The 23,851-nt window shown below is 40.2% G+C and overlaps 1 protein-coding gene across 8 annotated transcripts in view; it reads right to left on the bottom strand.

The window, feature by feature from the left end:
* Positions 1-835: 835 nt before the first annotated feature.
* Positions 836-23,851, bottom strand: part of AKAP9 (A-kinase anchoring protein 9) — a 165,520-nt gene continuing 142,504 nt past the window's right edge. For 5 of the 8 annotated variants that reach the window (XM_040260254.1, XM_040260257.1, XM_040260260.1 and 2 more), the window contains 15 exons: positions 23,400-23,591; positions 22,943-23,131; positions 19,199-19,343; positions 15,049-15,268; positions 13,792-13,942; positions 11,795-12,463; positions 11,375-11,580; positions 10,967-11,072; positions 9,331-9,513; positions 7,923-8,123; positions 6,859-7,091; positions 4,936-5,021; positions 3,473-3,623; positions 2,503-2,642; positions 836-1,381 (listed from right to left, as the gene is read on the bottom strand). In XM_040260254.1, coding sequence (XP_040116188.1) covers positions 1,347-1,381; positions 2,503-2,642; positions 3,473-3,623; positions 4,936-5,021; positions 6,859-7,091; positions 7,923-8,123; positions 9,331-9,513; positions 10,967-11,072; positions 11,375-11,580; positions 11,795-12,463; positions 13,792-13,942; positions 15,049-15,268; positions 19,199-19,343; positions 22,943-23,131; positions 23,400-23,591 — 2,907 coding nt within the window. In that variant the 3' untranslated portion in view covers positions 836-1,346. The remainder of the gene's footprint in view (positions 1,382-2,502; positions 2,643-3,472; positions 3,624-4,935; positions 5,022-6,858; positions 7,092-7,922; positions 8,124-9,330; positions 9,514-10,966; positions 11,073-11,374; positions 11,581-11,794; positions 12,464-13,791; positions 13,943-15,048; positions 15,269-19,198; positions 19,344-22,942; positions 23,132-23,399; positions 23,592-23,851) is intronic. The other 3 variants (XM_040260256.1, XM_040260259.1, XM_040260263.1) reach the window with 1 other exon arrangement.

The raw sequence follows: 23,851 nt of genomic DNA, 5'->3' as shown, positions 1-23,851 counted from the left end.
AAAACTAAGGCTCATTAAAAATGAAGAAGGTTCTTTTTGGCTGCACCTTGGAGCTTGCAGGGTCTTAGTTCTCTGACCAGGAATTGGTCCTAGACCCCGGACAGTGAAAGCAGAGAGAAAAAATAAAATAACATAAAAATGGGCTTTAAAAAAAGAAGTGAGATCCTAGTATTTATGGAAAAATAGCCTTGAGGCTAGATGCTTTATTGATTTTCAACTTTTAAGGTCAAGCTATAGACAAAAACATAGCAGATATGGTGCTGATTGTAAGATACATGGAGATATTAACACCTTTGACACTATGATAGGAAAGTTTGGCTTCAGGAGATTTCAGGGGAGGGGGAGGGGGAACCTTAATATCTTCATCTTTTGAACTGGAAAACCAAAAGTTACTATGAAAACTTGATGAAGAAAAGAAACAGAGAGGTTTAAGATAGTCTCTAAAGTTATAAAAAAAAAATCAGAGCAGACAAAAATTAGCTATAGTATTGATATTGAAAGGAAAGGAAGTCCAGTGTTAGAAAATTAAAGGCCAACTGTCTTACTGGAAAGTCAATAGACCATACTGAGTAAAATATATCGAGAGTTGATATGTCTGGAACTAAAGGTATTAGCACATACTGCAACTGTATTGTTGTCTATCAAAAGAATTAAAAATATCAAAACTATCCTTGAGTCTAAGGTTGGAGCAGGAAGGATGGGGCAACATTAGCTTTGCATCCTAAGCTCTTGTGAACATTAAAATTTTTAGAAGTGAGCATGTGCTGTAAATATAATTTTAATAAAAATGTAATAAAATGTTAAATTATAAAAAAAGAAGAAGGTTCAAATACAGTGTAGTTAAAACGGTGAAGTCATTTTTATTTCAGTACTTGACAAAATACCCCATAAAATTCAAAACTTCTACCATTATACAAAAATAGGTCTCTACAAGTGATATTATCTGTCTTCATCACCAGTAGCAAATATATTAGGCAGAAACATGTAACTTCAGTAGCCTTATAAGAAAAGTGCAGGACACCTCAAGCTACACATTCAACTGTATCATAATGCCAAAAGTTTAATCTTTTCACCCATTAGATAAATAACACAATGTTTATAATTTAATCATTTAAATTAGCATTCCACAAATATACACGTAATTGAATGATTATTGTGCATGAATACATACACAGTGCTTATATGTACAAATTCCAGTCTGTTTTCATGTGCTGGCAAGGGCTTTGTATACAATCATAAGCTGTGTTCGCATTGGTCCCATTGAATATCCACAATACAAAAGCACAAAAGAACCATTGATTTACAAAAGGAAATCTGTTTAAAATCAATCATGATGTTTCAAAGGATTATCTTCTCATGCCAGCATGAAACTGAGTTGAACCTATAAGACAGGAACACAGGATAGTTCAGTGATTTCAGATCAGATTGTGACTTAGACTAACTAGTTTATGATGGGGAGAAGATTATTCCCTATCATTAAAAAAAAAATGCTTTGTTTGCTCTTGAAGTTTTATTCAAATTTGATTGTTTTAAAAAGAGATTTTGAATATATATATTCAAAAGCATCTGTGGCTGTCTCCATAGCATGCTAAGTGAGATTAATATTAAGATTTTCTGTAAAGTGCCCTGCGGGCTGAATGTTCTATACATTTTGCTCTTCAAAATCCTGTGAAATGTAGATGCTCAGACCAACGAAGTCCAGCTATGATAATAAAAGTTTCCTATAGCAGCAAGTTGTTTGAGTTAGACAATTTCCTGTATGAAGAGATAAACGACTAAAAATACCCAGTGATGAGTCCTATCTATATTGTAGGAATAGCAGAAAAAAGGGTCTCTAATAATAGTTTTATATATATATATAAAAGTTTTATATATATATATATAAAATATATGTATGTCTGTGTGTCTGAAAGTTGACCTAAAGGTCATTAAATTGAAATGATTCAAAACCTTTGAATCAGGAGTGAACTGAAGAGAGGGAAAGAGGTTTTTCTCATAATCCACTTCTAAGAATGAAATTTTGTGTGTGTTTTTGAGGAGAAAAAATAAAAGATCATCCTTACAGTCTTCGGACTGGGATGGGTTCCTCGGATCATACATAAGAGCACAAGGTCGGAACAAAGATTATAGCTGCACTAAGTGATTTAAGAACCTGTGTCGTCCTCTCGCCTCCCTATGCCTTATCTGCATGCTCAGAAATGATTGCTTTGGAACAAGTCCTCCAGCAGTCTCTGGAAGCTTCAGAGTATCTGCACATTGGTACTCATCGTGCATCTCACCTAATCTTCTCAATGAGATGAGCAGGGATTTTTGGGGAAGAGTGGGATCCAGGGTGATAAATCCTGTTTTGTCTTAAATTCCTAAAGTGTAGCCTGATAACTCATGCACTGAACTAGAAAATTTGATTAATAATGAGGAAAGTCAAAGAATTTCAAAAAGAGAAAGAGTTCCAGGTCTATCTAGCACTGTGGTGCTGCCAATACTTGGTTAAGCTGAGGGTACCTGACTGTACAGTTCCAAGTCGTCTTTGCAGTGCCTCCAGCCGAGTGATATAATCTGTCAGGGCTCTGTCAGGATCATAATTCTGAAGCTGAGAACATGCTAAGGAACCAGGGTTTAAATCAGCTGGAAGGCCTGGGTACCTATGAGATTAAAAACATGAAGATGAATCCAGATTATCCAGAAACAATGCAAGTAACTCACCAACCTACCTCCACCCTGCCCTCAAAAGGCAGACCACATGTATACTCCCCAATCTATATGTATCCCCCCACCTCTGAGTCTGCCATGTGTTAAGGAAAAAACTTGTCAATAAATTCAAAGCAGTCACTAAGTCACGAAAAGAATGTCCAACACAACTGCTATTGCAGAGAACATCAATGAAGGCCGCATATGTATATATTCATCTTGTCTTGCAAACTTCAGAGATTTTTTTTTCATAATTCCAAAGACTCAATTTTAGTTAATGCCTTTCTTAATGTCTAGCCACAGCACATATACTGAATAATGCTTGATCAGCTCTGTTTCCTTTACCCCTGGAAACCAATTACAAATTCAAAAACTATTTTTGGTTCTGGGCATTAGATTATGTAAACAATATATAACTAACGACATGTTTAGCTATTTCATTGCAAAGAAGTCAAAAGACCCAACAGTGTCCTTCATTCTCTGTTATTAGGACTGATGCTGAAGCTGAAGCACCAATACTTTGGCCACCTGATGCAAAGAGCTGACTCACTGGAAAAGACCCTGATGCTGGGAAAGATTGGCGGGCAGGAGGATAATGGGGTGACAGAGGATGAGGTGGTTGGACGGCATCACCAACTCAATGGACATGAGTTTGAGCAAACTCCAGGAGATGGTGGAGGACAGGGAAGCCTAGTGTGCTACAGTCTATGAAGTCACAAAGAGTTGGACATGACTCAGTGACTGAACAGTTACAACACTGGTATCGATTTCATCAAACTCTTACCTATTCTGAAACGGCAAAGGAGACCTTGGATAGTCCAGATCTGATCTTGAGCGGTACGCAGTATGTCTCGGTTCGCCATAGAGCTCCAGCCCGCCAGAAGAATGATAAAATGTGTCAGTCTTTTCTGCACCTAAAGTAATCCAAAATGTACCTTGTAAAGAAAAGAAAAATACCAAGCCCTTGAAAAATTTCTACAAAAGAGATAAGGTTCAAAAGACTGCACTATACTACACTATCTCCTATTTATAATCATTTTCAATTATTCTTGCTACAGAAATAGCAAGATAGATTGCTAGAGAAACAATAGTATAGCTTATTTTTTTTACCTTTGAATATTAGAATTTCTGATAATTTGGAACTATACCTCTAAGAAAAAATTTTATTTTCTTACTCTGAGTGAGGAGTGTCTAAGTATGTGTGTTATAAGAGAAAAGGCAATGTGGATTAACAATATTAGACTGTTAGTGTTATTAAGTCCTTTTATCACTCTATTCTACTGACTTTCATTGGAAAAAACTGGAACCAAGACATACTAACTTACAACACAGAATTCATTACGGTTTAAATTTCAGCTGTTTCAGTATAAGGATGTATGTGTGTGTGTGCTCAGTCTGACTCTTTGTGACCCTATGGACTGTAGCCCTCCAGGCTCCTCTGTCCATGGAATTTTCCAGGCAAGAACACTGGAGGGGGTTGCCATTCCCTTTCCCAGGGAATCTTCCTGACCCAGGGGTTGAACTCGCATCTCCTGCATTAGTAGGGAGCTTCTTTACCACTGAGCCACCGGGATGCATGTTTCAAAAGCACTTCTTTTAGAACAATGCCAAGCATATCTCCTCTATCTCTGCACAGAAGATGAAGCGGTGGTTTACTGCCAGCGCATGTCAGCTATGCTGTGTGTCTACAGCTGTGCGCTCCCCGGCTTCTGATCTCCTCCTTTAGCCTGAAATGCTGAAGCCCGAGTGTTTGAGTATAGAGAGAAGGAATTTTAACTTTTATATCACCTACTGGTAAACCCAGAAACCTGTTTAATATTGCTAAATTGTGAAAACTTCAAATTGAAACTTCCACATAACAGAGTAAGAGCAATCCTATCTCAAACCAGAACCTAAAATGTAGCTGAACAAAGAGTGGGCTCTGGAGCCGACTGCTAGGGCCACCATTTCCTACTGGGTAATTTGTTGCAAATGACAAAAGCTTTCTGTGCTTCAGTTTTTCATCCATAATTGTGCTTACATCACAGAATTGTGAGAATACATGGAAAAGAGTGGGGCCTAGTGTGAACTAAGTGTGCCATAAAAATCAGCTCTTCTACTATTCTTCAGAACAGCAAGGTCCTCAGCTTTGTTAGTTATAAGGGCTCTGCCTTTGGACAACACAGGTCCCAGAACACATTACTTGGAAGGTATGCAGTAATTTTAGAGAAATCACCAACATAAGAAAAAATTCTATTTTGACTTCACCTGGATTCAATCCAAAGCCATCCCTGTTAATATTGATGGAACCAGAACTTGTGACTCGATGCCACCGTCGAACCAAAAATTTCATTCTAAAAAAGATTCCAATGGAAAATTTCACAGAACATCTATAGTATAAAGAGTATAGACACACACTTTCTACAGAATTCAAGTCATACATTTAAATATTAATGCAGATCAAATTTCAATATAATCACGTGGTAATATTTTGTAAATGTCCCCTGGTTTGTGATGAAACTAACTGAAACAGAGAGGGGCTTTTCCTGTGAGACACAGAGGGCTTCTGCTGCCAGGACCACGTTCTGGCTTTAGAGGAACACGGGACACAAAGAGAGGAAGAGCAAATGTAACAGAAAAGGGAAACTGGACAGGCAAAGAAAGGGTGAGGAAGAATGCAAAGAGGAGGAAAGCGTGGAGACTAAGGGCAGAGGAGATGGAAGGAGAACAGAAAGATCCTTAAGTTGGCAGCGAGAGCGAGTGGGGAAGCAAGAAGAGGAGTGAGGCCATGCAGTCAGGGATGAAATACAGTGCTGGCTTCAAAAAGAACAGGTGTGGCTATGTCACAACTCAGCTGTAGCAAGTTGCTGCCTGCCCCATTCTGGCCCCAAGAGCTCATGGAGCACCAGTTTTGATTTCTTATTCCAACTAGTTTCAAGGCTCGATTTTTAGGATGGTGAACATACAAGAGAAGAAGACAGTGACAGTGTGAAGTCCTGCAATGGTAACTGGCTCTCAAGGAGCCTTCCCGAGTCCTTGAAACGGAGATGAACAGCTAACTCTTGTGACCTCTCACTTACTGCCTGGAGGTCCGTGCATATTGCCCTGCCCCAGGAGAGAGTGAGGGCTTTCCGCCTTCGGCCTTCAAGGATTAAGTCTCTCTTCTTTGTCAACGCACCTCCCAGCACTTAACCCTGTATAGGCTGTACCAGGTGATGGAAGGGAATGAAAGGAAGGAAAGCTCTTTGCTTTCTCCAACCCTCTAATTCTTGTACCAGTGCTGAGAAATGTCAGAACCAGACAGGAAGCCATCTGGGAGACACAGGCTGTAAGGTCCTGGCAGTGTGGAGGCCAGCTGAGAAGGGCAGTGAGGAGCTGAGAGATAGCACATGGTCCGCAGGACACAAAAACACTAATACTACCTCTTATTCTGCCTCTGTGGCCTTCTGAGGTACTTGTGAGTAACCTGAATACAATGGGACTGGATAGTACTTAAAAAAAATGTCCTTTGAGACTGTCTGCCTCCTACAGAAGCAAAGGGAGGGGCAGCAAGGACAAAGCATCGAGGTGTCTGGGTACATCCAGCCAGGTGAGAGGGCACCGGGAGGCTGGGTCGTCAAGGGAGTCAGATTCTTGGCTCCATTTCAGCCACATACAGAGTGAGCACGGGAGTGCCTAGCTTGGAAGGGCCAGAGAAGGAGCAGCAAACGCCCCAGCAGAGCCCAACACAGACTCAGGCCAGGATTTCTACAGCTGGGCTGCTGGAGGGGCTGTGGTAGTAGTGAAGAAAGCGAAGCTACGTCAGCCGAGGTAACTTTTCAAAAAACAGTTTTCTCCCTTATGATCTCTTTCCTTTATATGTCTGAACTAGTTCACGGGCTTATTTAGATTAAAAAAAAAGAGAGAGAGGGATCACCCAGACCAGATATTCCAGCTGAGTCACTGGCTGGCTGCCTCAGGGAGGGCCCTTTCCGTAGGGTCTGTCCGGTATGAGGTGAAGTTCCCCTCCCTTACTAGAGGATGAAAACCTGCACAGAGGGAGGCGTGTTTCAGTGACAGCAAGTGACTCCTACTGGATGACTACGGGGCGCAGGAGGCAGAGCAGAGAGAGAGAGGACGAAAAATAACCGAGTTTTCTCTGAATGTGAAAATGCATTCTCTACTCAGTGCCTTTTCTCTCGAGTACCTCACCTGGAAATCGCCATGGACACTCTGACGGCTGACCGAAACCTGGTGAAGCCCTTTGGTCGGTTGGTGATCACCTCCAGGTCTGTGAAGGCCGGCTGTCCCCCCATGCGGGCCAGCAGGGCCAGGGTGGCCTCCTCACACTCCTGGAACCCGCCCAGTAACAGGAGCAGGTATTTCTTCTGATAAATGAGAGCTTTCCGAAAGCTTTCTGCCCTCAGGTATTTGCCATAAATCCTCTGTGTTTAAAGGGAAGAAAAACAGAACGACATTATTCAAACCGTTCTGCAGGGGAAGATAATCTAGACTTTATTTTTAAAAAGTAGCAGGAGTAGAACGGCTGGTACCTCATCACTGTTTTCTATTTTACCAGCAAAGTGAAAAGTAAAGCTAGACCTTGATACTTCCACTTCCATTTAGTCCATAAATTTTAGCTATTTGTCATATTTAATGTAAATATTTTTGTCTCAGCCAAAAACAGTATAAAGCTTTTAGAGTACAGAGTATAATACAGAGCTACTTTTATTATTATCATCACATTTAACTTTTTCAATGTTAATATTTTCTATCTCTTTAAGAGTCATAAACTTACATTCACGCCATAGTTGGAATAAATATTACAAACATTTTCTTTTTTTTAAAGTTAACTGATTAAGGTAGTTGCATTATTAATACAGTACTCATTATGAGTCATAAGAGACGCTATTTAGACGGCCTACCATTACCGAGCATGATCCTCTAATACTGACAGTATTAGAGCTTCTATATGGAACTGAAAAGCTAACTTCCTGTTGGTCTATTAGGGATGAGAGTGTAGGAAGGGGGACCATGAGCTCAAGGTGCTGCTTCTGTGACCTCTGTGGGCTTATTCTGGTCGAATCCTGGGCATGCTTTACCACAGGTTTGTGACTAGCTAGAGACCTCTTTCAGGACAGACTGAGACACCCGGACAAACCACCTCAGTGTGGCCTAAAATTCTTTAGGCTGACCATTAGGGTTAGTGAGAGATGAACTAAGGCAAAAGCAGAGGACCGACGTCAGTGTATGTTTAGCTGGAGGATGTCTCCTACCTTTATAGTGGCATGCTCGGAATCAGGGCTCAGATTCTGAAGTAAAGCTTCATTCCTCAGCTCAGCTTTTAGTTTGTACACTTCAGCTTCTGCCCTCTTCAAGGATTTCTGGAGAGCCAGTTTTTCTCTGTTCCAGACTTCTTTTTCTGAGGTGATGATGGCTTCAATGTTGGGGCCGCCACTGAGCGAAAACCTGGAAGACTGCAGAGGCCAGAGCCTACTTATGTGATTTTAAAGAACAAGTCTCTGAGGAAAAATCTGAATTTAACTTATTAAAGGTATCCCTATGGGAGATATAGAGTAGTATTCAGCTTTCCAACCTCAGATGGAGAAGTTCAAAGCCAATCTCAACTGACATCAGGAGGCTTGGATGGTAAAGAATATGCCTGCACTGCTAGAGATCTGGGTTCAGTCCCTGAGTCAGGAATGGCAACTGCAGTATTCTTGTCTGGCGAATCCCATGGACAAAGGAGCTTGGAGGGCTACAGTCCATGGGGTCGCAAAGACGTGAACTCGACAGACCGACTAATAGAACAACATTAACTCTTAAGTTTATGGCCTTGCTGAGGAGATTAACTTTACAACTAAAAGTCCCTATGAAAGCCTGGACCCAGAGATGTTTAGATTAGTAGAGCATTCAACTAAAAAAGTCCATAGTCTTTTTTTTTTGGCTGCTCCACAGGGCTTGAGAGATCCTAAGTTTCCTGGCCAGGGACTGAACCTGGGCATGGCACTGAAAGCACTGAGGCCTAACCACTGGACTGTCACAGAATTCTTTCCGTTGTTTTTTGGGGTAGACCTTCGAAATGGACCATCTGGGTCCAAATGCTGAGCCTGTTCCCAAAGTGGGGGGAAAACCAGCATGTACACAGGGAAGCGGGTCTCTGCAGAAGCTGTGTGGATGTGTGACCGTGTGTCTGACCACAAAGCCAGCCTTACAGATCTTTCCTGTCTTCATACTGATGCTAACAGAGCTGACAGGTTAGTATTTTATAGTTCTTAAATGGGAACAATGTAAATAAATTCCCGAAGTAGTTTATTAGACTGAAATCCACAATGTAAGAGCATTTTCACTCGAGTTGTGAACACAACGAGTGATAAATAATCGACAAGAACAGGCAGAACACACATTTGAACACTTCTTCCCGTGTGTCTGCAACTGGCCCATGGGTAGGAAGTTACTCAGCTTTGAAGACAAATGTGTCTTGGTTTGACTACTGACCTCAGTTCTCTCATGTGCAAGGCTGGGTGTGGCTTAGACATTCTGAACATATACAACCCAGAATCTGGCAGAAAAGATTCCCAATCAGTCAATCAATAAACAGCTACTATGATTCCTATACAATTTTCTAATGGTCCTACTACACATCAGATGCGAAGTATGCAGCCATGATAAAAACAGACGTACGTAATCTCTGCCATCTCCTGCCTGTCGATACCACCTGATCTGCTCCTCCAGCTTCATGATCATGTTTCTTAAATCATTCTTTTCTTCAGTCAGTTGGCTGATATGTCCCGTTAGCTCAGTGTTTTGTCTCAGTAGTCTTTCAGTTAATGAGCCACAAGAAGTACCTGGGGACATTAAGGTAGGCTAAAAGACAAAATAGCATAAGGTCATACAAGCACAAATGTTTACGAATAATGCAGATAAAATGTGAACTCACCGAGAACAACAGATTTCATGAAGAACCATGGCTTGTGCTGAGTCTTAAATAATAACCAGGACTTCACCAGGGAGGAAAGAAGGGCATATTAAGTAGATACAACAGCAAGTGTAAAGGTACAAGGCTTAAGTGAGTGTGTTACCTTTAAGGAGTTACAGACATGCTTATTAAGACTAACCAGAAAGGCTGCTTTCATTATATAGATGACAGACCTAGATGTAGGTAGTGAAGAGCAATGAAAGGCTTAAGGCTGGAGCATGCCATAAACAAAATTTATGTGTGACAAAGAGTCCTTCGACAGTACTCTGCAAAGTAAAGTATATTAGAAAAGAAAGACTGTGTCGCCAAGCTGCGACATCAGGAAGTTACTGCCCATAGTCTAGGTGAGGAATGCTGAAGGCCTGAATGCAGGCAATGACTGAAGGCACAGGGACAGACATTTAGGAGCCAGAAGGAACAGACTCTAGCAAGTGCTTGGGTGTGCACGTAAGAGCAAAGGAAAGTGATCTGCGCTGACTTTCAACTCTATCCCAGGTGATACCATGACCAGAAATGCGGGATTAGGACCGGAAGGAGGAAAGGAAGACGATGCTCAGTCTGGTCTGTGCCTGTGAGGTTCCTAAAGAGGTCTCCATGGGGTATGTTTCCCTAAGGAAAGGTGTTGCGTAAATAACTGAAAATATAAACCTGGAACACAGGACAAAGGTCTAGACTAGAACCACAGTCTACAAGAAAATAAGTTACATAAGGGCAAGATCCTTATCAGATTTGTTCATCAGAGCCTCAGAACCCAATATAGTACCTGGCACGTACTAGGTGCCCAATATAAGTATTTGTTCAATAATTAAGTCTACTGAGAATTCAGGCTTTGGGAATGAATGAGCTTTCACAGTAAGAGGACAATAATGGACAAGCATAGCAAGAAGAGGAACTCTTGAAGGTGAATGACGAAAGAAATGGAAGAAATGCACAAAAGGTAAGGAAAGAGGATATTTTAAATGGAAGAGGTCAAAAGTATCAAGTGCCACAAAGAAGCCAGGAACTACAGGGACTGAACAGATTCACGTGGGAGTCAACTGAGTACACTGGCAGCATCCCGAGCATGGGCTCACCAAGTGGTGCCGATAAAGGCAATCTATTGCTGCGAGAAACTTCATAATGTAAGTAAGAGGCCACCATAGTTTTTCAAGAATGATAATACTGCTTCCTTTCAAACTTTCACTATCTTCTGTTGGGGTAAGGCAAACATTACTAATATTTTAAATAAATGAAACGATAAAAACTCTTTTAAAAAATGCAGTGTCAGTATCAAACGATTCATGTAATTTCCATTATAGCTTTGCTCTCGATACTTTAAAAAGTGTTTTTAAAAAGTCTTACCTCTTCTCCTGGCTGGTCAGTTAATTTTTGTAGTTGTAAAATAATTCTATCAATATTTTCCTGAACCCAAACAAAATCTTCATCATCTGCTGTTTCAAACTGTAGTCTTCAAAAAAGAAAAAAAGGGCAAAAAGTCAAAACATATCAACTCAAGGAGCAGTGTTCCTAACACAGACATTACGGTCAGGTGACACTACTTCACCTCTTTTTTCTCCTTTATATTAAGTGTTCTCGTTGCCTGAGTCAGGGTGTTATGACAATTATTTTCAGGTATATGAGTTCTGTTAAAGATCACCTTCTAATGTAAACATGCATTAACTTTAAAATTTCACTAGCTACTAGTGAGGGACAGACTCTGCCCAGCTTGCCTAGAATGCCATTTCCAACAGTTAGCCAGAAAATTCTAACCTATTGGAGGCTTTCTGGGCTAGATGCTGTAGTTTTGAAGCCACACACTGAAGTTTTTGTCTGATTATTTCCAATTCATGGTTATAGCCAGTTCCTCCTCCATTCATTTCAATCATCTTAGGATAGCTTGATTCCTTTCTCTCTCCCATTTTCTGCTGAAGAACCCAATTTCTGGTTCGATCATTGGTTAAACTCCATGTGGTTGGCTAGAAATTTTGGACAGAAAAAGAAAAACGAAAATTGTACCACAAATAGCACATCACATTCTTTCTTAAGGGAACATAATTACTGTTTATATTCCAAGTAGACTTCTATAGATTTTTAAATGATTGTACATCATTTAATCCAGTATCAAAATTATATGATCACAGGACTACAATATTCTTCTAAAAGATATTTTAAAACAAAATGTCAATTTACCTCATTAAGATTCTGATACAGAATTCTTCTACTTTCTCGTTTTTCTTCTCGTTCTAGTTCCTGCTTCTGGAATTCCTGCATAATTCCTTGCAGTCGTTTTCCTTCCAGGTCTAGCTTATAAACTTGCTGTCTTTTCTCTTCCAGTTGGCGCTGAAGGTCTTCCACCTTGGACTGAAGCTCGTGCATTTTCTTCTGTCCCTCTGTGTTGGCCTCCTGTTCTGTCTGCAGCGTCTTTCTGTGAACCTGCCTATCCTTTTCCATTTGCTGTCTTGTTTGCAAAGAATCCAGTTTATATTTCTCAGTCTCATTTAACAGTTCCACGATACGACTGTGTTTCTCCTCTAGCTGCTTTTGAAGCTCTTTAAGGAGGTCCTCTGAGGGTAAGGATGGCCGGGGCTGCCCACTATCATCACTGCTCTGCAGCTGTGCATGTAATTCCCGCTCCCGATCCAGGGTACTACTCATTTCCCGAATCCGAACTTTCTCGGATTCAAGAAGTACCTGAAGCTCTAAGTTGCGGCCTCGTTCTTCAGCTAGCTGGGCATCGTGTAGCACCCTTTGTGATTCTATCTTCTGCTGTGATTCATTCAGTTGTTGTCTCTGTTGTTCCAAAAGTTGACTCAGTTGGACATTTCTTTGTTTCTGACCCTCAAGTGAAAACTTCAGATCCTTGTAGGAGAAAGGTGAATTTGAGAATTTGTTCATGTTAATATTAGTAAAAATACTTCATAAGTATACAGTTGTGCCCTTCTGCTTTTATTAATACTAAGTTGGTAGTATTTGGTAAAAGAACTGATGACCATTTTGCTAACTTATATCTTCAGCAGTTAGAGTGTAAAATTATTTGGGCAGCCAATTGATGTTCATCAAACAATATCAACAAAACAGAGTTAAGCTAAATAACACTTTCTCTCCCAACATTAATCGTATCTGGTTAAGGAATATACAGCAGATTAATAATCTTTAAAAATAAAAGTATTTATCATATAATGTGATGGGAGTTCCTGAAACTCCTTGAATTTTCCCATACATTACCACATAACTAAAAATAATTGAGCTTATGGAGAAGGCAGGGGGATAAACTACTCAAACGCTATAAACATCTGTGATGATAAAAATATTCATAACTGAAGAAATAAAAGCCCTTGCTAGGCAGAAAGCTCACAATGCCTGGTGGCTACCATGGTAGACCCTAGGAAAAAAAAAAACAACCCAAATGTAGCAGGGCAGAAATTCTGGTTGGGCTTTCCAGGTGGCGTTAGTGGTAAAGGATCCGCCTGCCTGGGTCAGAAGATCCCTGGAGTAGGAAATGGCAACCACTCCAGTATTCTTCCCAGGGAAATCGAACAAACAGAGGAGCCTGGCAGGCTATTGCAGGTGGGCTCGCGAACAGCTGGACACAACTGGAGTCACTGAGCACAGAGAAATTCTGGCTGCATAGTTTTTTTTAGCACAGAGCTAGCAAGTCCTGGCCTTATGCAGACAGAAGGGCTCAAGGGGAACTCTGAAAATGGCACTGCACGTAGTATGACTTGCTGTCAGCTGTGCAAGGCTGGGGTGTGGCTCTCTGGGAGAGAGCCCAGCATCAAGGGCTTCACTGTAAGTTTTCATAACATACAGTAGCAAGGGCTCTTGCTCCCAGAAAAGTACCACTGCTCTCCTTTCCTAGGAGAAAACAGGAACTAAAACCACTTCTGGGCTAAAAAGATACAACTGCCATGTTTATCAAATTGTATATATGCTAATTCAAATTCCTGAAACACATGCTGTAGCAGAAGAGTCTCTATGCATCCTTGCGTGTAGAAGAAGAAAAAAAGGATCATACCATTAGCAATTTCTATTAATACTTTAGATAACATCATAAGAATATTCAACACATAGTAAACAATTTATTCCACCTGATAAAGAGTGTAAGGCAGACACTGTAAGAAGAGGAACGTCTCTCTTCTATCACTGTGGATTCTTCCACAGACATTTACAGATACAGAAAACAGTACCTCAAGTTCTTCTTTGTCCCGCTCTTCAGTGCGTCCCTGCTTGGCTTTCTCTTTCTCCAAAGCCCACTGGAGCTCTCTGGATTTCTTCTGTTCACTGGCTAACGTGTCATTAAGCAAATGAACTTCATCTGTTTTGTCTTTAACTTCCAACCTAAATGAGAGCGACAGATGAACCGTCATAAAACTACGCTGGCCAAGCATCTGTTGAGAGAGAGAGCAGCACCCATGGGAGCGTGGCAGCATACTGCAAGTGGAGTGAAGTCGCTTGGTCGTGAAGACTCTGTGCGGCCCCGTGGACTGTGCCCGCCAGGCCCCTCCATCCATGGGATTTTCCGGGCAAGGGTACTGGAGTGGGGTGCCACTGCCTTCTCCATGTTATAAACTAATAGAAAAACATATACCATATCAAGATTCAAGATTTTTCACTGTGGTTCACTTCCAATTAACTGTTTCTAGTAATACAACTATTAGTTATTATTTACCATTGTAAACAATTTAATGTTTGGAATGGAATAAGGATTTCCATTAACTTTTACTGAACATAATAATCATTTGTGTGTGTGTGAAAACGTTCAAAATAATAACTATACTTATAATGTGCCCGTGGCAAGCAGAATATCACAGTATTTACATCAACAAATTTATCCTTCTTAAAAGCATTATCTTTTTAAAATTTTGCATATTTTACCTAACTAGACCATGAATTCCATTGAGATCATAAAATCATTTCACATTACTTGATGGTAAAATGAAGGTCAAATTTATGTATCTTATACAACAACCAGTCTCAAACAGAACTGAAGCCATGGAGAGAATATGCCAATACCTAATCCTCAGTTTATCATTTAGAAAAATCTGTAGTGTTTCCTTTCCACTGTAGTTTTTTGTATAAATAACAGCTTCATGGCATTTAAACATAATATATAGTGTCATATTTTTGTAAGATCTGCACAGTGTCTGTGACAAAATTATTCCAAGTCCTTCAGTAATAATGAAGTCCTTCACTAATAGTGGCTTCCCTGGTGGCTCAGACGGTAAAGCGTCTGCCTGCATGCAGGAGACACGGGTTCAGTCCCTGGGTTGGGAAGATCCCCTGGAGAAGGAAATGGCAACCCACTCTGGTACTCTTGCCTGGGAAATTCCACGGACAGAGGGGCCTAGTCGGCTACAGTCCATGGGGTTGCCAAGAGCTGGACACGACTGAGCAGCTCCACTTCCCGCTAACGACGCAGGTTGGTGTCAGGAAGCCGGGCGCACCTGAACGCCTCTAACTCCTTGAGGTGCTTGTGCTGAGCCTTCAGTGTTGTTTCTAGCTCCAGTTTAGTCTGTGCGAGCTCGCTTTTCAGCTCGGCAACCACCATCTTCTCAGAGCTCAGCTGCTCCTGCAGTTCTGTCGCTCTGTCCTTCACACTGCCGAGCTCCACCTGCATCTCCAGCATCTGAGACTGCTTCTGCTGCAGGTTATATTCGAAGAGTTCTACACGAAAAAATGTTAGCATTTAGAATACGATCCAGCAACTGGTACTTCGTTTATAAATATTCTGTTGACAATAACAGACGTGTTATTTAGGAGATTACTACAAAGCAAATGTGAAATGATTACAGCCTGTGAAGTTAGCAATTTATATAAATACATGAATATGTAATTTTCCTCATAGTGCTAAATCCTCAAGATTTCAGAACTATGAACATATAAGGATGATAAAAGTTTAACAGAATTCATTACTGCATACAAGACTTGAAATAAACAAAAAGACTTGTTCATTCAGAATTTCGATAGCTCACACAAAAAAATCCCAAGTTTCTGACAGCCAAAGTACTGGTGACTCCGATTACAATGATCAGCAATGCCTGCTGGTTTTGTTCAGCCCTCCTCCACAGCAGTCCCTAGGAACTTCATTATAACAGAAGAGGGAAGTCCAAAGGCCAACCTGGATCATGGTTTTGTCTTTAAAAACAGACCAAATCCTTGCTACATGTGTATTGCAAGAAAACATAGTAAAATATTTAAATCTCCAAGTGGAAAAAAGGTAATGAAATATTTATCAGGATCCATCTTTATAAAAAATATAAACTTATGTACATATGCACAATGAAAAGGTCTGAAGACATATTTCCTGGGTGTTAACAGTCATTTATTTTAGGCTTTAGGAGACTCCAGGGGGATTTTTACTCTGTTTTTTGTTTCTCTGCTCTACCATAAACATCTTTCTATTTATTTTTGGCTGTGCTGGGTCTCTGTTGCTGTGCGGCCCTTCTCTCTAGGTGTGGTGCTCAGGTTTCTCATTGCCGTGGCTTCTCCTATTGTAGAGCACGGTCTCTAGGCTTGGGGACTTCAGTCACCGTGCTCCCAGGTTCCAGAGCGCACAGGCTTGGCTGCTCTGAGGCACGTGGGACCTTCCTGGACCAGGGATCAAACCTGCATTTTCTGCACTGGCAGGCCGATTTCTTACCACTGAGCCACAGGGGAAGCCCTATCATAAGTGTATTTTTAACTTAAAAAACAATTTTATCAAAGCTCAGCAGTTCCTATTAGAAGTCATATTACTGGTGTCAGGAGATAGGAATAACATTGACTTTAGACTATTCATGTTAATTTAAGCTTTTGAAACTATTTCTTAGGGAGTAGAGTCTCAGGATTTATATATATAAATATGTATATATGTGATAGTAACTAAGCTTTCAACGGGGTTCTATTTATTTCAAAGAAGTAATAGCAATAAATTCTCTAAAAATAATCTTCAATTAATCCTATGTCTAAATATAAGGAATATATTTAATTTGTGGCCTTATTACACCTATTTTATCTAAAATATTTTAAGATATTTAAATCCTTCAGCTTTTCGACGACAAATGTGAGACTGATAAAAATTTCAAAATAAGTAAAAGTATAGGTGTTTCTACCTTTATATTAAACCAAAATGAAAACAAAGATTTGTATTCTCACTACATATGATGAAAATTCAGATTTCACTTAAATTTCTAATGATTTTGAGAGAAATCAGCTCTAATGAACAGATACTCCTCTTGAAAAGTGAAGAAAAGATCTGAACAAGCACATCACAACAGCATAAATCCAGCTAGCCAATAATCATATGACACACTTAGGGAAATGTAAATTAAAACCATAATAGCAATCCACTGCATATCCACTAGACGGGCAAGCAATCAAGGGTTGACATCATCAACTTCTGGCAAAAATGTGAAGCAACAGAACTTTCTATAACTATACTGCTAGAAAGTGCACAAATTGATATGACCGTGTTGGTAAAGAGTCTGGCATTATCTAATAAACCTGAAGATATACATTCTATGACCTAGCAATATACATATCCAGAAGATTCATGCAAGAATGCATCAGAAACACAGCATAACAATGGGCAGAACAGTACTGAATTTAATAGCCAGAAAGTAGAAATAACCTCAACGTTTAACCACAGAATGAATATATAAATTGATATAAATTGTGAAGTAGTCACACAAAGAGATTCTATATAGTAACAAAAATGAACTAGAGATAAATGTAACTCAGAAGAATGTTATAGAGAGGTGAAAGAGATAAGACACAAAATATATCAGTGATATAAAGTTTAAGAGCAGGAAATACTTTAAACTTATGTGGTTTAGGAATGTATAAAAAGGCAGTTAAAAAGTCAGGATAATGGTTACCTCTAGAGTATCACAGAGGAACATGTGTTCTCTATCACTACAGAGTAGCAGAAGCAGGATTCTGGAATACTTGATATGGGTGAGGTTTCCACAGGAACTCATTTCATAGTGTTTATATTGTATATTTTTGCATTTTGTACTTTTCTATATATATGTTACAGTTTGCACATACAAAAAAGGTATTAAAAAAGAAACGGTTACTTCCATTGAGGATTTCTTTTCCTTTTAGGTTATCCTCACACAAAGCTTCAAAACAAAGAAAGATAATGAGCTTAATAACTAAACAACCTGAACAAGGCAATGGCTGCTCATTTTAAATTAAATATATCTGTTTATATGGGCTTCTCAGGTGATTCAGTGGTAAAGAATCTGCCTGTCAAGGCAGGAGATGTGGGTTTGATCCCTGGGTCGGGAAAATCCCCTAGAGAAGGAAATGGCAACCCATCCCAATATTCTTGTCCGGAGAATCCCTTGGACAGAGGAGGCTGGTGGGTTATAGTATATGGGGTCGCAAAAGAGTTGGACAGCAACTAAATAACAACAATCTGTTTATATGTCAGAAAATTGCTGTCTCTTGGGTTAAAGTATTCTGTAAGAGTTGCCATCATTCTCTCTCCATACATAGCTGTTGGTGCTGCTGCTAAGTCACTTCGGTCGTGTCCGACTCTTTGTGACCCCATGGACTGCAGCCTACCAGGCTCCTCCGTCCATGGGATTTTCCAGGCAAGAGTACTGGAGTGGGGTGCCATTGCCATACATAGCTAGCTAAAGTCAATTTCAACTTCTGTAGAAGATAAAGGGCTTCCCTGTTGGCTCAGACGATAAAGAATCCGCCTGCAATGTGTAAGACTTAGGGTTTGATCCCTGGGTTGGGAAGATCCCCTGGAGAAGCGAACGGTTACCCACTCCAGTATTCTTGCCTGGAGAATCCCAAGGACAGAGGAGCCTGGTGGGCTACAGTCTGTGGGGTACAAAGAGTTGGACACAACTGAGGAACTTTCACTCAGCCATAGGAGATAAAAGCAAAGTCCTCTGCTATTTTAAAGCACGTCCTTACCAGCCTGTTTGGTGCACATAGCATTTTTTTCTCTTGTGACTGAGCAATAACTCCCTTACTTCCACCACTGCTGTACATGCCAAGTTGCTTAAATCATGTCTGACTCTTTGCAACCTCATGAACTGTAGCCCTCCAGGCTCCTCTGTCAAGGGGATTCTCCAAGCAAGAACACTGGAGTGGGTGGCCATGCCCTCCTCCAGGGAACCTTCCCGACCCAGGGATGGAACCTGAGTCTCAAGGCTACTGCACTGGCAGGCAGGTTCTTTACCACTAGCATTCACCACCACTACCTCCTCCCAATTTCAAGAACTATCGCTTTTTTTTTTTTTTTAAGATGGAGCAATAAGCTTAGATGGCATGGCATAACTGAGCATTTTTTATTTCATTCCCAAAGCTGAGTATGAGTTTTTGCCTCGCTAGAAAACCCTAATGTAAACAAATATATTTCAATTCTAAAAAATATTTTAAGCATTATACATGTGTGTTATATATATCTTAAAACAAACTGGAGACCTCTTTAATCCCTAGAGTAATTAATGCAGATTAACATACTGATAGGAGAATGAGGAAAAAATGTGACTAAGAAGAAATGTGTTTTAACTGAATAATAACAAGGGAAACCAAATGAAACAGTTTCTTTCACCCATTTATGTCACCATATGAGCCTGTCCTATAGCATACCTTGGCTTGGCTGATCAATCTCTTGCTCTCTTTTCAGAGTCGTTTTCTTAATATTCATCTGAGCATGCAGCGCTTGAATTTCAGCTAACAAACTCCTTCTGTCTGCTTTTTGGAGGCATTCCATAGCTGCTTGATATTCAATACCCTGTTTAAAAAAAAAGTCAAGAGGGTTGTAAAGACAATAACATTAAAACCCGGAAGTGACATGCTAAAATTTTGGGAAAAGTTATTAATTTTCTCTTCCTGATCATTAGGATTTACTTTTCAGATTATTAGTCTTTGCATTTATTTCAAAAATCTTTAAACACACAATAAAATATGATGAGTAATATAATAAACACACATGTACTTAGCCCAAGAAATAGCCCCTATACAGCTGAAGTCCCTTGGGTACAACTCCGTGAACACACCCTCCTCTGCACTATCTGCTAAAGAAACAACTAGGTTCTATGTCTGGTGTTACTTTCATGCATTCTGTATAATACATTACATACACACACACCCCCTAAAATATATACAGCTCTGTCTTATGTGTTTTAAAACTTTATATAAATGGCATCATACTGTATTCATCTTTGCTTTTTTCACTGGATACACTGGTGAACCATCCTGGCTGACACACACAGCTCTACTTCACACTCATTTCAATGTCATATAGTATTGCCTGGTATGGATAATATAGCACATTTTATTTGAGCATCTTTTCATATATTTATTGAATGCTTTTTTCTTTCTTTCACGAGCACATACTTTAACACCTGTCCATTTTTCCACTGACTGCTCTATTCTCATTCAGTTCAGTTCAGTCGCTCAGTCGTGTCTGACTCTCTGCAACACCATGAATCGCAGCACGCCAGGTCTCCCTGCCCGTCACCAACTCCCGGAGTTCACTCAGACTCGCGTCCATGAGTCAGTGATGTTATCCAGCCATCTCATCCTCAGTCGTCCCCTTCTTCTCCTGCCTCCAATCCCTCCCACCATCAAAGTCTTTTCCAATGAGTCAACTCTTCGCATGAGGTGGCCAAAGTACTGGAGTTTCAGCTTTAGCATCATTCCTTCCAAAGAAATCCCAGGGCTGACCTCCTTTAGAATGGACTGGTTGGATCTCCCTGCAGTCCAAGGGACTCTCAAGAGTCTTCTCCAACACCACAGTTCAAAAGCATCAACCCTTCGGTGCTCAGCCTTCTTCCCAGTCCAACTCTCACATCCATACATGACCACTGGAAAAACTATAGCCTTGACTAGACGGACCTTTGTTGGCAAAGTAATGTCTCTGCTTTTCAATATGCTATCTAGGTTGGTCATAACTTTTCTTCCAAGGAGTAAGCGTACTTTAATTTCATGGCTGCAGTCACCATCTGCAGTGATTTTGGAGCCCCCCAAAATAAAGTCTGACACTGTTTCCACTGTTTCCTCATCTATTTCCCATGAAGTGATGGGACCAGATGCCATGATCTTCGTTTTCTGAATGTTGAGCTCTAAGCCAACTTTTTCACTCTCCTCTTTCACTTTCATCAAGAGGCTTTTTAGTTCCTCTTCACTCTCTGCCATAAGGGTGGTGTCATCTGCATATCTGAGGCGATTGATATTTCTCCTGGCAATCTTGATTCCAGCTTGTGTTTCTTCCAGTCCAGCATTTCTCATGATGTACTCTGCATACAAGTTAAATAAGCAGGGTGACAATATACAACCTTGACGTACTCCTTTTCCTATTTGGAACCAGTCTGTTGTTCCATGTCCAGTTCTAACTGCTGCTTCCTGACCTGCATACAGGTTTCTCAAGAGGCAGGTCAGGTGGTCTGGTATTCCCATCTCTCTCAGAATTTTCCACAGTTTGTTGTGATCCACACAGTCAAAGGCTTTGGCATAGTCACTAAAGCAGAAATAGATGTTTTTCTGGAACTCTCTTGCTTTTTCCATGATCCAGCGGATGTTGGCAATTTGATCTCTGGTTCCTCTGCCTTTTCTAAAACCAGCTTGAACATTTGGTTTGTAGATTTCTTGTCTTGTGATATTTCTGTCTGGTTTTAGAGTTAGAGCAATACTGGCCTCATGGAATGAGCTGGCAAGTGTTTCCTTCTTTATTTTGCCAGAGTTTGTGAAGAACTAGTTAATACTTCTTTCAACATTTGGGAGAATTCACTCGTGAAGCCATCTAATCCTGAGCTCTAGGTTGTGAAAAGTTTTAGAACTATGAATTTAACTCTTCGTTATAGGTCTACTCAGATTCTCTACTTTTTCATTAGTTTTAGTAGTACTTATACTTTTAGGAATTTGTCCATTTGATGCTACTGTAAATAATTATTTTTAAAATTACATCTGGGACTTTCCTGGTGCCCCATGTTTAAGATTCTGCTCTCCACTGCAGAGGTGCAGGTTCGATCCGTGGTGTGCCTGTGTGCTTAGTTGCTCAGTTTTGTCCAGCTGACTCTCTGTGACCCTCTGGACTGTAGCTCACCTGGCTCCTCTGTCCATGGGATTTTTCAGACAAGACTAGTACGATGAGTGGTGGTTGCCTTCTCCAGGGGGTGTCTTCCCGATGCAGGGGTCAAACCCCCGTCTCCTGTGTCTCCTGTACTGCAGTATTCTTTACCTGCTGAGCACTGGGGAAGCCCTTGATCCCTGGTGGGAAAACTAAAATTCCACAAGCCTCATGCTGTGGCCAAAATTTAAAGGGTGTTTTACCATTTTCTTTAACTTAGTCTCTAGAAAACCCTCTATTTTATTTACCTTTCAAAGAGTCAACTTTTAGCTTTTCCTCCTCTCTACTGTACCAGTGTATCCATTTCATTAATTTTTTTTCTTTATTACAGTTGAGCCTCATTATTTGTGGATTACATATTTAAGAATTTGTTTCCTCATGAAAATTTATCTGTGACCCTAAATTCAATACTTGTGATGCTCTTAACAATCATTCTCAAACATGTGCATAGAGCAGCAAGAAAGTTAAACTGCCACATTCACATGTTTCTAGTGGAAATCAAGCAAGGCGAGATTTTGCCATCTTTTATTTCTTATACTGTAAACAAGTGTCCTTTCTGACATCCATTTAGTTTTTTGGGTACATTTGTGCTTTTTATTGACGATTTTGCTGTTTAAAATGGTTCCCAAGCATAGACATGAAGTATTGTCCAGCACAACAAGGCTGAAAGATACGTTACAGAGAAAATGCATGTGTTAGAAAAGTTTTGTTTAGGTTTAAGTTACACTGCAGCTGGCCATGAGCTCAATGTTAATGATTCAACAATACATAATCAACAGGGTGTCTTTAGATAGAAATGGACATAAAACAAGATTATATATTGACTGCTTGACAAAAATGTCACCGCCAGGGACTCACAGGCTTTCCCCTGCTGGCAATGGCTCAATAGTCACAACAGCTTTACCAATCTTACTACTGCAAATAAAGAGAACTGATGGTGTTTTATTCTTTCTGTTTTCTTTAGACTTATTTTGTTTCTCTTTTCCTAACTTCCCAGATTGGCTGATTAACTCATTAATTTTTAGTCCTGCTTATTTTCTAACATAAGAGAAAATATCTGTAGTAATACTTTTTATCCTAAATATTCTTAGTGGCTCCTGTTAAAATTTGAACCTTAAGACTTACTTTAAAACTAATAAATAACTCATTTTCTATAAATAACTAAGTATTTCTAATAAATAACTAATAAAAGACTCATTTTCTCATTACTATTAAGAAGCATTCTTTGTTTTAAAGTTTTTCTTACAGTCTCATTTTGATACCTGTTCTTGTATTCTCTGCTCCAAACAGTGTAATAATTCAACCGCATCTCCTGTACCTCGAGCTGTCAGCTCAGTCTGAAATGCGGCTAGTAAAACACTGTGCTCCTTTAAGAAAACCTGCTGAAGAGCAAGCAGCAGTTCACCTCGCCAGTCGGAGGAGCTCTCATGAGGTTGAGAACTATCATAAACCTAGCAGAGTAACAAAAAACAAAAGTTAGTTTTCAAATACACTAAGAACCGTTCTAGAAATGATATCTGTCTGCTAACCAAAAGCAACACTGGAAGTCTAAGAGGATACAAGTTTACTTTCAAGTGTGCAACTTGGAGCATTTAAACAACACATAGAAATTTATGTGAAAAACATCATAAAAGACAACAGTTAATTTGGCAAACAAAGTGCCTTATTATTGATAAAAATCATATAAGGCTACTTAGATGCACAAAAGTCTTTGAGTACCTTGGCTTCTCTTTGCACTTGCATTTTGGTGATTAAATCCTTAAGAGATGAGATGGTACTGAGGTAAGCTCTTCTCTCTTCCAGCCACGACTCTGGCGTCTGCTGAGCAGAATGGTCTTCTCCGTCACTACAGGGAGACTCGGTGAGCGAGAGCACCTGCATGCCTTCATTATGGACGGCTCTCAGCAGCCCCTAGAAGCCACAACACAAAAGCCAGAATTCAGACATTTTCAAAAACTGTCAAGTCAGACATGAAGAGAGGAATCCCAGTTAGACAGATTTAGAAAGGCCACTGCAGAAAGGAAGCACCAGCCTGCCATCACTGAATGCTTTCTTCCTGCGGAGGGGCACACCGATCCTGGAAGACTGCCTATACCCTTACGTGGCGCTCATTTCCTAGGTTCTTTCTATTTATCTAACGTGCTCTTCTTGGATTTATATCAGGCACTAAT

Source organism: Oryx dammah, unplaced genomic scaffold (genome assembly GCF_014754425.2).
Source record: "Oryx dammah isolate SB20612 unplaced genomic scaffold, SCBI_Odam_1.1 HiC_scaffold_18, whole genome shotgun sequence".
NCBI classification, from domain to species: domain Eukaryota; kingdom Metazoa; phylum Chordata; class Mammalia; order Artiodactyla; family Bovidae; genus Oryx; species Oryx dammah.
The sequence above is the reverse complement of the archived record's forward strand: the minus strand, read 5'-3'. Positions and strand labels throughout refer to the sequence as shown.